We start from the raw sequence: 14,730 nt of genomic DNA on the forward strand, positions 1-14,730 counted from the left end.
GCTGCCATAACATGGCTGCAACAGGCGCAGTGATATTATGCAGTGCCCGAAAATAGTCCCTTGCTCTTAAAAGTAACTAAAAGGACTATTTTCGGCTGCTGCGTAATATCATTAATATCAATTAATTAAACAACAAAATCGTTATAAGAAAATAAATATATTGAAGTATGGTTGTTTAAAATTGTGCTTTAGTTGACTTATGGAACAGGCATTTTGGCTCTGGTTTGTGTCGTGAGACATTTTTTATGTGTCTGCCAGATAATGAGGGTCTGGTATCAAACTTTTTTCTTCTTTCTTCCACAGTTAGCTTTTTTCTGTACAAATTTTCCTGTCTCTTCTGGTTTTCAGCTAAAATATATTTCCTGTAAAGATATTTTATTTACTGGAGATGCATCAATATATCTGCCAATAATGTTAATCAGTCGCAAGCAATTTTTTTACACTCTCGACTATCGGCCGATATTCATGGCCGATAAATCCTGTCAATCAAAAGAGAACAGAAAAATGGACTGAATTTGAGCCCTGTGTATAAAAAATGCAAAGAAACATCACTATTTTAATGTTCAATATGAACATTATGATGATCAGTATTGGCAGATATCAGTCTGGGTGATTAGCTGTCGGTGCAAAAATTTTGTATCTGTGCATTTCTAATATTATTCCTTTTCTTATATCTCTATAGTTTGTGCAATTTTATTGAGCGAAATTGTGAAAATGCTATAAAAGTTAACGAAAACATCAAAACATTACATCTATTTTTTGTTTCAAAAATTCCATTGATTTATTGTGTGTCAGTATGAGTTTTTATCTGTCGTAGGACTGGCAATGATTTTAAATGACAGTACATGGTTTTTATTTAGGCTAAAAAAGATGCCACAGTCGATGCCAGAGTATGCACTCACTCGCAACTACCTGGAGTTGATGGTAGATCTTCCCTGGAATAAGAGCACCACAGGTAAGAAAGATTAATGCAACACCATTGCATTAAAGGGACAATGTGTAGTTTAAAGTATTTTATTAGTCAAAATCAATGTCTTTATTTATAAATATGTCCTCATTGGTGTCAAATTACCTCTGCCGATGATCTGACTTGTCTTTGTAAGCTTAGAATTTCTTCTGTTTATTTACATTGAACGGGGTAAGTCCTAAAAGGCTTCCATATCATTTCGCCATATTGAAAAACTATAATAGCAGAGAGGGACAAAAAGCACTAGTCTACCGCAATGCTTTTTCACTCTTGAACCAGCTGAAATGGACAAGGAGATCAGGGAGTACATAATGGCTACTGTAGTTGCAACACACATTTGGAAAGAGGGGTGCTAGAGAGCACCATAGATATGTATAATAAATGCTAGATGTCTCGCCCGCGCTGCCTGCCAATTCTGTGGAACGTCCGCTTTTGGTGGCCATCTTACCACAGGGCGCTCGCTCACTCGTAGCATTGCGTTTAATGCAGCATGTAATTTTAAATGACCATAACTTGCTCAATTTTCTACCGTTTTTTTTTTTAAAGTGGTTTGGTTTGTTATAAACGTCACAGATGTACCTATGACACTGCATACTTGATGAATAATTTTCATGAATCATGTTAAAGCATCCAGAATTATAGCCTACAATCAATAAAGCCACACCGGTGTAAGGGTTTATGACGAATCTCTGTGACAGCTCTCTGGCACATACGTCAGTGTCCAAAATCGCTCACTCATTTTCATTTGCTTCTTCCCCATATAGTGGACTCAATTGTCATTCCACATTATAGGAATATTTAATGAGTAAACCAGGGAACAGTTTCAGACACAGTTCTAGCCTTTATTTATACATATCAATGGAGAGAGCACTGTTCGTTTGAATGCAAAAAACAGTTTCACCACTAGATGGGGGAAAATCCTACTTATTGTCCTTTAGTTTAAAGGGATAGTTCACCCAAAAATGGTAATTCTGTGATCATTTACTCACCCTTATGTTGTTACAAACCTTTATACATTTCTTTGTTCTGATGAATACGAAGGAAGATATTTTAAGGAATGTTTGTAACCAAACCGATCAGAAGCCCCATTGACTTCCATAGTAGAAGAAAGGAATGCTATGGAAGTCAATAGGGCTTCTGATTTGTTTGCTTACAACTATCCCTTTAATGCATTTTTGTTTGTTTTTGCAATACGCATTTCCATCCATCCATTAAATATTAAAATTCGCAGTTCTGTGTGCAAAAAATTATTTTTCTATTTGATAAATTTAGCTGTTGTATATACACAAAACAACTCTGAACGACTTTATTTTGAGATGTAAAAGTGTAGAAATATTGGGTCTCATTCACTAAGCATGCGTATGCATGAATTTGTTTGTGAAATGTGCGTTCGGACGTTTTAACTAACGAATCATGAATCAACAAAAACGTTCATACTAAAATTTCTTCTAAATACGAAAGAACAACTTAGACCACATGTGCGCAATAGTCATGAACAAGAAAAAGAACCCTATAATGTATATCTGTGTTATATATTTTATATATATATTTTTTTTCTTGTTCATGATTATTGCGTTCATGTGGTTTAAGTTGTTCTTACGTTTTGCATACATTTAAAATAAATGTTAGTATGAAAGTTTTTGTTGAATCATGATTTTTAAGTTAAAATGTCTGTACGGACATTTTACGAAAAAATGTGTGCATACGCATGCTTACTGAATGAGACCCATTGATTTCAGTGCACAATACTGAGGAAATGCTGAGTCTTATCTGCACTGTATTAGACCTCCTGAAGAGGGCGTCTTTTACCACATTTTGTATTCACCAAAAAATAAATTCTGGAGAAAATCTTGTGCTGTTTTAATGCTTTATTCTCTATGGCCACATGGGGGACTCTGAGATCTTACATTACATTTTCTCACAGAAATACAGTGTTTGACCAAAGCATTAAAGATTATACGCATTCAGGTCAGTTTCCTTCTATTTTACCTTTTTTTACTGACACCAGAACGCACTTACATACACACTTGCACAAAAACGTCTGCATTCCCAGTCATTCAAAGGTTATAGGTCTACTTGAAATACGATCTCTGACCATCCTAAAGATGTCGAACAAACACGCACACATGATTGAATGCGCACACTGACACAAGCATACGATGCTGTACATACCTCTGCATTTCCTTTGCAAGATGTGTAACAGACCAGACCTTGGAGCTGGAATTTTGCTGAGACAATTTCATGTCATAGAAAATGCTTTACAGTCTTTTGAGCTCAGTGCTGGAACAGTATTAGATGAAAACTGATTTAGTGCTTTACAACTTGAAGGCCTGGGAATAGACAGGCCTGCATGCGTGGGAATGTTATTCTGTAAATGCCGAATAGACGTGATTTGTGAGAAGCTGATCCATAAGGAAAATACTGTGTCCAATTTAGGTTTTCTTTATGGGACGGGTGCACATGTGTCTTGTTATATGAGATGAAGGAGATCCATATGTCTCTGATGAAATACTCGCATTCCTTTCAAAATCTCTACAACCTGCCTGTAATCAGTGGCTACAATGTGTGGTGCTGCTGTGTTTCTTACATACGTTTGACCAGGAGATTATATGTAATACAAATCACATTTTGAAAATTGGTTTATAAATGTACTAATAATGCTTGGTAAGGTAAGCATTGATAATTTAAATGCTTATAAGATTGGAAAAAAATTATATAAATATCAAGTTAAGAACCCTGGAGTCCCAGATCGTATCTAGAAACCAGAATACCAGGTTTGACCAGGCTTAGGAACACCCATGTGACCCTAATAACTGCATACCAGTGGCTTATCAGTTATCTGAGACTTTCTTAATTTATGCTAAATAAAATGTAGTTTATATTAACTCCATACAACGTGTCTTTGTACAGATTGCCTGGATATTCGTGCAGCGCGGGTGCTCCTGGATAACGATCACTATGCTATGGAAAAACTGAAGAGAAGGGTGTTGGAGTACCTGGCTGTCCGGCAGCTCAAGAGTTCCCTTAAAGGACCCATATTGTGTTTCGTGGGACCCCCTGGTGTGGGAAAGACTAGCGTTGGCCGTTCCATCGCCCGCACACTGGGCCGGGAGTTTTACCGGATTGCTTTGGGTGGAGTCTGCGACCAGTCGGACATACGTGGGCACAGGTATGAATTTATCATAGTAGATAAATCTAGATGTTGTTGTTGTTTCTAGCCAAAATGTTTTTGCTGTTTGTGTACACAATGAGGTGCTTTTGGTCCTAAATAAACAAACTTTTGTAAACATGTTTTTTAAGTTTTTAAAATGTAAATGCAAATTTACACAAATCTGTGAAAACTGTGACATCACTTGCATGCATACTACTTGTTCAGACGTACTTCATGACCATAACAGCAGGACTGTTTGGGAAAAACTTTACATTTTTTACTACACTGAGAGTAGTAGTTGCCAAACCTCCTGTAGTTCTTCACTGTATTGCTAAATATCTGACCCATCCCAGATGTTACTAAGATTAACCGGGTGTTACATTGCGATTCATTTGAGGTGATTCAAATGTGAAACTCAATATAATCATTGTTTTGTTGTGAAATGGTAAGCATTCAAAGCACGTTGTGATGCAAATGTGGGCTGATGCATCAAAATGAGGTGTCGGGCTATGACGAACCTATCAAGGAGACATTACGTAGTGCCTTCAATAAAGCGAGAAATGGAAGAACCTTGATGTTCTCTTTGATGTTCCCTCTGATCTCTTGTCTCTATAGAAACTACAAGGTGATAACATCACAACACCCCGCAGGCCAGGGCAAGCCTCTGTGCTTTCTGATTGGTTGACATTAAAACTTTACGCTCACGCACACACACACTCAGGCAAAATGTGTCCTTAGGACAAACGGCACATAAAGACTTTTCCCACACATTTGTCTCCTCATTACTCGCCTTTTAAAAGAGTGCAGATTAGTTTACTGTGGTAGACCAATAAAGTTTAACAATGGCAGTCTTACATCCCCTAATGACTGTTATTAAATAGTAATGTCACTGTTGTCTGTCTTCATATCCTCATTTTACTGGGATCAAATGCTGTTGATCTTGTTTTAGTGTCTTCAACGTTTTGTACAGTATGCAAAGACAACTTCATTATATGCAGTCAAGTCCCATGCACACTAGTCACAGACAGCACGTGCATGAGACCGCCCACACTCCTTCTGCTAGCTGTCTGAGGCATATTATTTTTTTTTATGTAGTAAGCAAATGTAGTAAGCAAATGCTAATTTGTCCACATACAGAGATATAATATGTGTCCCTGCCTGTAAAAACTCAGATAAAGTCATTCTTATAGACGGTTTTGTCGGACGCATGTGCGGTGACGCAATACACCCCTCGTCCGAACTTTACTTCGGGTTAATTTTTTTAATGGTCTGACTAGTTGCTTAACTGAACTCTTCAACAAATACCTCGTCGAAAATAACAAATCGTCGCTGCCCGATGAAACTCACGTATGTCCAAAACGGTTACTTTTCAGGAAGTGAAAAAAACACAGTTTTTCAAAAGCAATTGAATGTAGCGTTGTCATACTTGGTACGGCATCTTTACATGTAACCATATTGTTGCCAGTGTATGATATAATCCACATTTGACCAAAGTTGAGTTTAAATGGACATACGTGCATATTTTACAGTAACGGTGGTCGATACGCATTCTTCTGATCATTAATTACAATGGCCAGGCCGCGTTTCAGATTGACAGATGTATACGCTCAGTTTATTAAATACGCTTAGTTTATTTAATATTATTATAAATTTTATTTAATGTCTCTTGCAAACTATGAAGGGAAAATAAATCAATACACTGACATGGTAATGCTAGACAGATACTTTGTTTGCACAGTCCTACCGTAATTTAGTCACTCCTAGACGTACGTCTGGCGTCAGGGGGGAAACGTTTACCTCGATTAAGGAATGTCATGGTCTCACCAGGCTAAGTTTATTCAGCTATCCAGTGCTGAGCTTTGATGGAACTTCACGAGACCGTCGAGATGCTTCCACAGGGCGGGAGATACGCGGCATGATTGACAGGTTTGACACCAAATGGATATACGTGAAAATCAGATTACATGATTTCACAACTTTTCATTGGCCATTTAGATATGTGATGCATACTGTATACGGAAATGAAACTGGAAATTCAATCCGTCGAAAAATCTCAAAATCGGCAAAATGGACATACGTGGTTTTCATCGGACAGCAACGAAATGTTTTGGTTTCCTAGGTAATCTACATGTTGTTTATTTTGCTTGTTATATAAATAAACTACGTTTAATTTGTTGTTATTTATTCTTAGCAGAGTTTACCAGAAGTTAAGTGTTGACCATGAAAGCCACTTGTTTATGTTGTAACTGCTGAAACCATTTATAGATTTGCGATTTTCTACATAAAATCATCCTACATAATTTAAAGAACATTTTGTAAATACAGCCTTGATATCTTTAATATTGACTGAATAAGGCCCTGTCAGAAATTAAAATAACGGGACATTCCAATTTTTTTTGAAAATATGCTCATTTTCCAGCTCCCCTAGAGTTAAACATTTGATTCTTACTGTTTTGGAATCCATTCAGCTGATCTCCGGGTCTGGCGGTACCACTTTTAGCATAGCTTAGCACAATCTATTGAATCTGATTAGACCATTAGCATCATGCTTAAATGTAACCAAAGAGTTTCGATTATTTTTTAAAGTAATCAAGGGGACCATTTTCGGGCAGTGCGTAATATCACTACGCCTGCTGCAGCCATGTTACATCAGCAAAGTCACTGATTATTACAGCAGTTTGAGAGTATAGTATAGTAGAAAAGGCCTAGAAAAATCACAACTTTTAATTTTACGTCGGTCTTAGTACATGATGTAACTACAGAAGAGTCAAGTTTTAAATAAGAAAAATATCCAAAAATATTCATGGTGATGCTAATGGTCTAATCAGATTCAATGGATTATGCTAAGCCAGTGGTTCTCAAACTGGGGTCCGGGGCCCCCAGGGGGGCCGCGAGATTGTGCCAAGGGGACCCCAGTTTTATGACATTTTATAAAATACATTCATTTATCATGAATTCTGTGTAATTACACCTAAAAAATAAGGATACTAACCAACAGCACTACTTTGTTTAACTTAATATGTTTTGTTTAATTAAAATGTTACATTTTAGAACAGTTTTTTCATAAATTTTCTTTGGGGGGGCCGCGAAGGAATGCACCCTACACAAGGGGTGCCGCACACGGAAAAAGTCAAATGTTCAACTCTAGGGGAGCTGGAAAATGAACATATTATAAAAGTGGTGTGTCCCTTTAATGTGAAATCAATGAGTGAAATCAAACTTTTATTCCTATTAGCAACCATTATTACGACTCCTGGCATTATCCAATGATAAAATCACTATGAAAAATGCAACTGCAAATTGTTTCCTTTTTATTTGCCCACCTGAACACTGATACGAATCTGTTTACTCGAGTCACGTTGCATGTTTTTAATCTTTCATCTCTATTTTTCTTCCCTCACCCACTTCCACTTATCTCCACGCATCTACCTTTTCAGGCGCACGTACGTGGGTAGCATGCCTGGTCGCATCATAAACGGACTGAAAACTGTTGCCGTAAACAATCCTGTCTTTTTACTGGACGAGGTGGACAAACTGGGAAAGAGCTTGCAGGGAGATCCTGCCGCCGCCCTGCTGGAGGTGAGAGAAACTACGCACATGTGTATGCTTTGTCTTACCAAACAAACAGATTTGACAGGTCGAAAATAGAAATTGAAAAGGTGCAACAGAAATAGTGCAAGTTACAGCAATATGCAGAGAAATATCTGTCGGGACAAGAAACAATGTTTGAATAGGGTATTAGTCATATTTAATTCAATAGTTACAAATATTACGCAGACTGTTATAAAAAATATTTACGCAGTACACTTGACACAAACTTGAATGTCAGAAAAAGGCCTTTTTGAAATGAGGCCATGTTGTCGTGTGTGGTCTACAAGATCAGTTTGCATGCAGTGCGATGATGTGCATGCACATTACTTTAGTGGAGATTGCTTACTTGATAGGGACCCCTAAACGTGTTATCTTATGTATTCCTCATATAAGAAACTTAGGGAGTGTCTTTAATTAAAATTTAAGCTAAATTCTTATGCCTAATTATGTGTATAATTGTTTTTTTTTTTACATTTTAAACTACTAATCTATACAGTATCACATGCACATAATATGAACGATCATATCATCTACAGATCACTGTATGTGCATGCACGTGAGCTGGCTTGTTTTCACCAAGATTTTTATCCAAACATCTCTCGCGCACGCTTTGACGCAGATGTTCTTTACATTTGTGAATGTAATCTCATGGCATGATAAGCTTTAATACAAATCTAGCAGAGAGAGAACGAAATGCATCTTACAGTTTCGCCATAACATCAGATCGCCACTAAAAACTTTCCAAGGAGTGGCCTTCGGCTTGAACTGTAAAGCATGTGACCTCTTTCATCATGCATCAAATAGACGGAGAGAGGCAGGAGAGTTTGTTAGAGGGCAAGACGTCACGTGACCCAGCAAACTCAGCAGAAACCTCAAACTGTATTTGCTATCTCTGTAATTATGAGATTAGGAGCATCAAAGTTTGATTTCAATCATTGATTTTACTTCAGTTTCAATCTTTGATGTGACCGTACTCAGTCAACATAAAAAAATATCATAATGTTATGGCTGATCGTTGTAACACTAAAAAAATCTTGTTTTTTTTTGTTTTAAGCTTATTTTTAATGTTTGTTTTGTTTTATTTTGAATAATTTTAAAGGGATAGTTCATCTTAAAATGAAAATTCTGTCATCATTTACTCATCCTCATGTTATTCTAAACCTGTATGAATTTCATTTTTCTGATGAACACAAAAGAAGATATTTTGAGAAATGGTGGTAAACACACAGCAGATAGTGACCATTGACTTCCATAATCGGAAAAGTATTGTGATAAATGATAAAGAAAATATTTTGATAAATGATGGCAAGCACACAGTTGACGATACCCATTAAATTCCATCATTTTTTTTTATTCCTACTATGGAAGTCAATGGTTACTATCTGCTGTGTGTTTACCATCATTTCTCAAAATATCTTCTTTTGTGTTCATCCCAAAAAAGAAGTTCATACAGGTTTAGAACAACATGAGGATGAGTAAATAATGACAGAATTTTCATTTTAAAGTGAACTATCCCTTTAAAGCTGCAGTGTGTAACTTTTAGAAGGATATTGCAGAAATGCAATATAATATACATAACTATATTATCAGTGGTGTATAAAACCTTACATAATGAACATACACCGCGGGTCCCCTTACAGGAAAGTCGCCGTCATGTTTCTACAGTAGCCCTAAATGGACAAATTGTTCTACAGAACGCGTTTCGGCCCTATGGCCCTGTCCCAAATGGCACACTCCAGAATTATGGACTTCCTCAGATTCCACACTTTGATGACATCATGTAGTGCAGACCTTAAAGGAATATTCCATTTTCTTAAAAGAAAAATCCAGATAATTTACTCACCACCATGTCATCCAAAATGTTGATGTCTTTCTTTGTTCAGTCGAGAAGAAATTATGTTTTTGAGGAAAAATCCAGGATTTTTCTCATTTTAATGGACTTTAATAGAGCCCAACATTTAATACTCAACTCAACACTTAACAGTTTTTTTCAACTGAGTTTCAAAGGACTATAAACGATCCCAAACGAGGCATAAGGGTCTTATCTAGCGAAACGATAGTCATTTTTGACAAGAAAAATAAAAAAATATCCACTTTTAAACCACAACTTCTCGTCTAAATCCGGTCGTGATGCGATTGCGTGACTCCACGTAATACGTCATGACGTCAAGGGATCACAGATGACGTATGCGAAACTACGCCCCAGTGTTTACAAGTGTGTTGAGAAAGAGGACCGTTCCGACGTTGTTGGTTGTCGAATGATATTAATGAATGTCTTTGTGTCAGTTTATTGTTTACAATAGTCCGCAAATGTGCGTTTTATATATGTTACACGTGACCTCCCAACGTCACTACGCATTTAAGTTAGGTCGCGCTGGACCGGACCTAGACGAAAAGTTGTGGTTTAAAAGAACATATTTTTTATTTTTCTTGTCAAAAATGACAATCGTTTTGCTAGATAAGACACTTATGCCTCGTTTGGGATCGTTTATTAACCTTTGAAACTCCATTGAAAAAAACTGTTAAGTGTTGAGTTAAGTATTAAATGTTGGGCTCTATTAAAGTCCATTAAAATGAGAAAAATCCTGGAATGTTTTCCTCAAAAAACATAATTTCTTCTCGACTGAACAAAGACAGACATCAACATTTTGGATGACGTGGTGGTGAGGAAATTATCTGGATTTTTCTTTTGGGAAAATGGAATATTCCTTTAAGGTCCTTTGACGCGAGTCCATAAGGGCGCACTGGAGTTGTATTTTGGAACAGACTCGAGCGTCACGCCGGAAATAGGAAGAAAAGTTGCCCATCACTGTGAACTCCTCCCTTACTTCGTCTGATTGGTCTGATTGCTTTTTCGCAAGGACTTCTGGGTTGGTTAAGTGTGTGAAGCCTGCTGCAGTGCTGCAATCAAGGGTGCAAAGGGGGTACTGATGAGCACACTTCAGAGCATAAAAATGACAGATGGGACACCCTACGGACTCGTAGACTAAGCGAGCACGTGCAATTTAAGGCCACGAGACTAAAAGTCAACATGAAGTGCGCCATTTGGGACAGGGCTTACGTTGTATCAGACAACAACATGTTTGTCCTGCGGCAGCTACCATAACTTTTCATTGCATTTAGAAATTGAGGTTGGTTGCAATTCACAATCTCACCTCTAGATGCCACTAAAAAGACTATACTGGACCTTTATACTGTGGTCATTTTGAGGCCACCTTGAAAGTTTGTTGAGGCCCGCTAGTGCGCCCTGTCCCCCTGGGTGATTTTAAGTCACTGTTAATGTATTGCAGCTTTCCCAAAAATTGGGAAATTCTCTAAAGATAAGTCCTTAAGCAGCCTACTGTTGCTATAGTTACCTCTTTACACCAATGTGACCCATGTTTGCAAGCATCTGTTTGCAGCCTGGTAAAACATGAATTATGTCTAACTTGTAATCTTGTAATTTTTTGTGGTTTTTGAAATGCAGTGTGGCAAATAAAAAAATTGGTGTATATACTTTAATACTCACAACAGTATAAATTGACTTTCATATAGGGGGAACAAATCATTATTAGGAGGAAGAACCCACCAGATTTGACATGTATTCATTTGGCAAACCCTTTAATCCAAAGCGATTTAGTGCATTCAACCTATACATTTTTTATAAGCATGAGCTCGAACCCATGACCTTTGCAGTGCTAGCACAATGCTTGAGCTGCATGAATACCTACATGGTGACAGCTGGCTAATTTGCTAATTGCCATCAGTTCTGAATGGAAAAACAAATGGCCAAAACTAATGCGCTCCCCAACTGTGGTCATTATCAGGTTCTGGACCCGGAGCAGAATCACAGCTTCACGGATCATTACCTCAACGTGCCTTTTGATCTCTCGCAAGTCCTCTTCATAGCCACTGCAAACACTACGGCGACCATCCCTCCCGCTTTACTGGACAGAATGGAGGTCCTCCAGGTGCCAGGTCAGAGTTCAGCAGGACGTAGCATTGACGTTGTGACACTATCATTGATTGATTCCTGGTGATTTCAGTTTCAACACAATTAACTTGGTCCCATAACGGAGCAGATGTTTTATAAATTGGTTTATTGTAATTCATGTCCTGAATATAAGTGTGTGTGTCTAATTAGGCTACACCCAGGAAGAAAAAGTGGAAATCGCTCATCGGCATCTGATCCCTCATCAGCTGGAGCAACACGGATTGAGCCCACAACTGCTCCAGATCCCACAGGACACCACACTGGATATCATTAGCAAGTATGAACACACACACACACACAGACTGTTTTGTATTCTATAGAGGTTTGATCTTCACCTATTAACCCACATGGAGAACAGAAGAAAGAAATTAAAGTGTCCAGACAGGTAAATCAGATCAATAAGCAGTCAATGTAGACACAATTACACACATTAACATATCTCCATCCACATTCATTCACTTATTCTAGTACCCTGGTATTAGTTGGTAAAAAGCCTAAAGTATAGGTTTAGTTTTTATGCGTACGCAAGGGTCACCGTACAGTGTGCGTGCCGCAAATTTCGTCATCGAAATAGTGCACCTTTGGATTTGTGTAACCGTGCATACTTTTTACGCATAGGTTGTGCATGCGTTAAACTTCTGTCTCCTCGTACGCGTCAAATAAGCTATGGTTTGTAAAGCTATGGATGTAAACTCGTATATGCGTAAAAAAGGCTTAAAGGTGCAGTGTGTAAATTTTAGTGGCATCTAGTGGTGAGGTTGCAAATTGCAACCAACAACTCAGTTTACAGCTCACCCTTCGCTTTTGAAATGCATAGAGAAGCTACGGTAGCCGCCACAGGACAAACATATCACCGTTAAAGATAACTTAGTAAAAAAGTTAGTCCGTTAAAGGAATAGTCAATTTTCTTAAAGGGATAGTTCGGCCAAAAACGATATTAAACCCATGATTTACTCACCCCCAAGCTGTCCGAGTTGCATATGTCTATCGTTTTTCAGACAAACACATTTTCGGATATTTTAGAAAATATTTTAGATATTTCTGTTCATTAAATGTTATGTTACGGGGTCCAGCAATAGTCCACGACCTTCAAGTCCAAAAAAGTGCGTCCATCCTTCACAAATTAAATCCAAACGGCTCCAGGATGATAAACAAAGGTCTTCTGTGGGTAATCCGTGCGGTGTTTTTGTAGAAATATCCATATTTAAAATGTTATTAACTTTATAAACTAGCTTCCGGTAGCGCCGCCATTTTGGAGTGATGCGCATTCAGGATGAGAGCTTACGCAGCGTACAGAGTTTCTCTGCTGCTGCTCGGTGCCCCCGCCCTCCGAATTTGTCATACGTCACTAAGAAAAGTGCGTACACTACGCTAATCCTCTCTCCTGAGTCTAAGATGGCGGCGCTACCGGAAGCTAGTTTATAAAGTTAATAACATTTTAAATATGGATATTTCTACAAAAACACCGCACGGAATACCCACAGAAGACCTTTGTTTATCATCCTGGAGCCATTTGGATTTAATTTGTGAAGGATGGACGCACTTTTTTGGACTTGAAGGTCGTGGACTATTGCTGGACCCCGTAACATAACATTTAATGAACAGAAATATCTAAAATATTTTCTAAAATATCCGAAAATGTGTTTGTCTGAAAAACGATGGACATATGCAACTCGGACAGCTTGGGGGTGAGTAAATCATGGGTTTAATATCGTTTTTGGCCGAACTATCCCTTTAAAAGAAAAATCCAGATCATTTACTCACCACTATGTAATCCAAAAAAACTACGTGTTGAGTTAAGTGTTAAGTGTTGGTGTCCATTAAAGTCCATTAAAATGAGAAAAATCCTGCAATGTTTTCCTCAAAAAACATAATTTCTTCTCGACTGAACAAAGAAAGACATCATTTTGGATGACATGGTGGTGAGTAAATTATCTGGATTTTTCTTTTATGAAAATTGACTATTCCTTTAAGAGCTTCTGGAAAAAAAATGGCGGCACAAAATGGCGACTTCCATGTAAGGGGACCCTCTGGGTATGTAGATAAAAACGTCTCATTCTAAGGTAATAATAACATAAAGGTTCATTATGAAAGGTCTTTATACACCACTGATAATATAGTTTTGTATATTAATTTGCATTTCTGTCAAGAGATCCTTCTAAAAATTACACACTGCACCTTTAAGCCAACGTGCCACCAATATTGACTCTCATAGCAAAATGTGAGTGACACATGATCAGTGTATTTGTGCCTTGTGGAAGTAATACAAACAGGACAAACTTTGTATTAATGAAAGTTTGGTAAAAATGTTTAAAGGAGTCGGACCATGAGTAGGAGTGACTTGAAAGAGAAAGAATTTTTGGAGAATGCAATGTCTGTTTGTGATTATCAGATTAAACAGACGAATATGGGGTCAGCTTGGGTTACAGGCTGCCCAACCGGGCCCTACTACTGTAAACTACATCCCTTCTCTGTCTCACAAACTTATAACAGGCTGCCAAACTTTTCTGTTGAAATGAAGTCATCCACCAGGGACTGTCAATCAGATCCAACTAATTACTGAAGAGGTGCTAATTTTTGGATAATAATGTGCTAAAAAGCGATCAATAGCAATGACAGCAGTATTGACGGTGATTTGTATGTGAATGTGTTTGTTAGATACACACGGGAGGCAGGTGTGCGATCTTTGGAGAGGAAGATCGGGGCCATCTGTCGAGCCGTGGCTGTAAAGGTCGCTGAAGGTCATAAGGTCTCTAAAGAGGAGTCGCTTACTGAGCAACATGCAGGTAAGAGTTGTTCAAGGCTTAGCTTTTCATCTCGCATAAAAGACTGGATTCACACCTGATCACCCAGACTTAATGTGCATGTATTTCATTGCTAAAAAAACTTTATTTTGTGTATTTGGTATAATATAATGTGTTTGTGTGGTTTATGGTTAAAAACGCATTATTTTCCATATACAGTACATTTTCGTAGATCCAGATTTCACTCTCTTCCTGAAACACACGGATTTGAAAAGCTCTGTCCCTGATTGGCCAGCTAATCTGT

General features: G+C 37.8%; 1 protein-coding gene across 1 annotated transcript in view; it reads left to right on the forward strand.

Moving 5' to 3' along the window:
• Positions 1–14,730, forward strand: part of lonp2 (lon peptidase 2, peroxisomal) — a 31,431-nt gene that overhangs the window by 6,590 nt on the left and 10,111 nt on the right. Inside the window, exons 6-11 of the mRNA XM_055174289.2 lie at positions 861–955; positions 3,878–4,136; positions 7,556–7,697; positions 11,516–11,666; positions 11,833–11,959; positions 14,341–14,468. Coding sequence (XP_055030264.2) covers positions 861–955; positions 3,878–4,136; positions 7,556–7,697; positions 11,516–11,666; positions 11,833–11,959; positions 14,341–14,468 — 902 coding nt within the window. The remainder of the gene's footprint in view (positions 1–860; positions 956–3,877; positions 4,137–7,555; positions 7,698–11,515; positions 11,667–11,832; positions 11,960–14,340; positions 14,469–14,730) is intronic.

Source organism: Misgurnus anguillicaudatus, chromosome 15 (assembly GCF_027580225.2).
Source record: "Misgurnus anguillicaudatus chromosome 15, ASM2758022v2, whole genome shotgun sequence".
Taxonomy (NCBI): domain Eukaryota; kingdom Metazoa; phylum Chordata; class Actinopteri; order Cypriniformes; family Cobitidae; genus Misgurnus; species Misgurnus anguillicaudatus.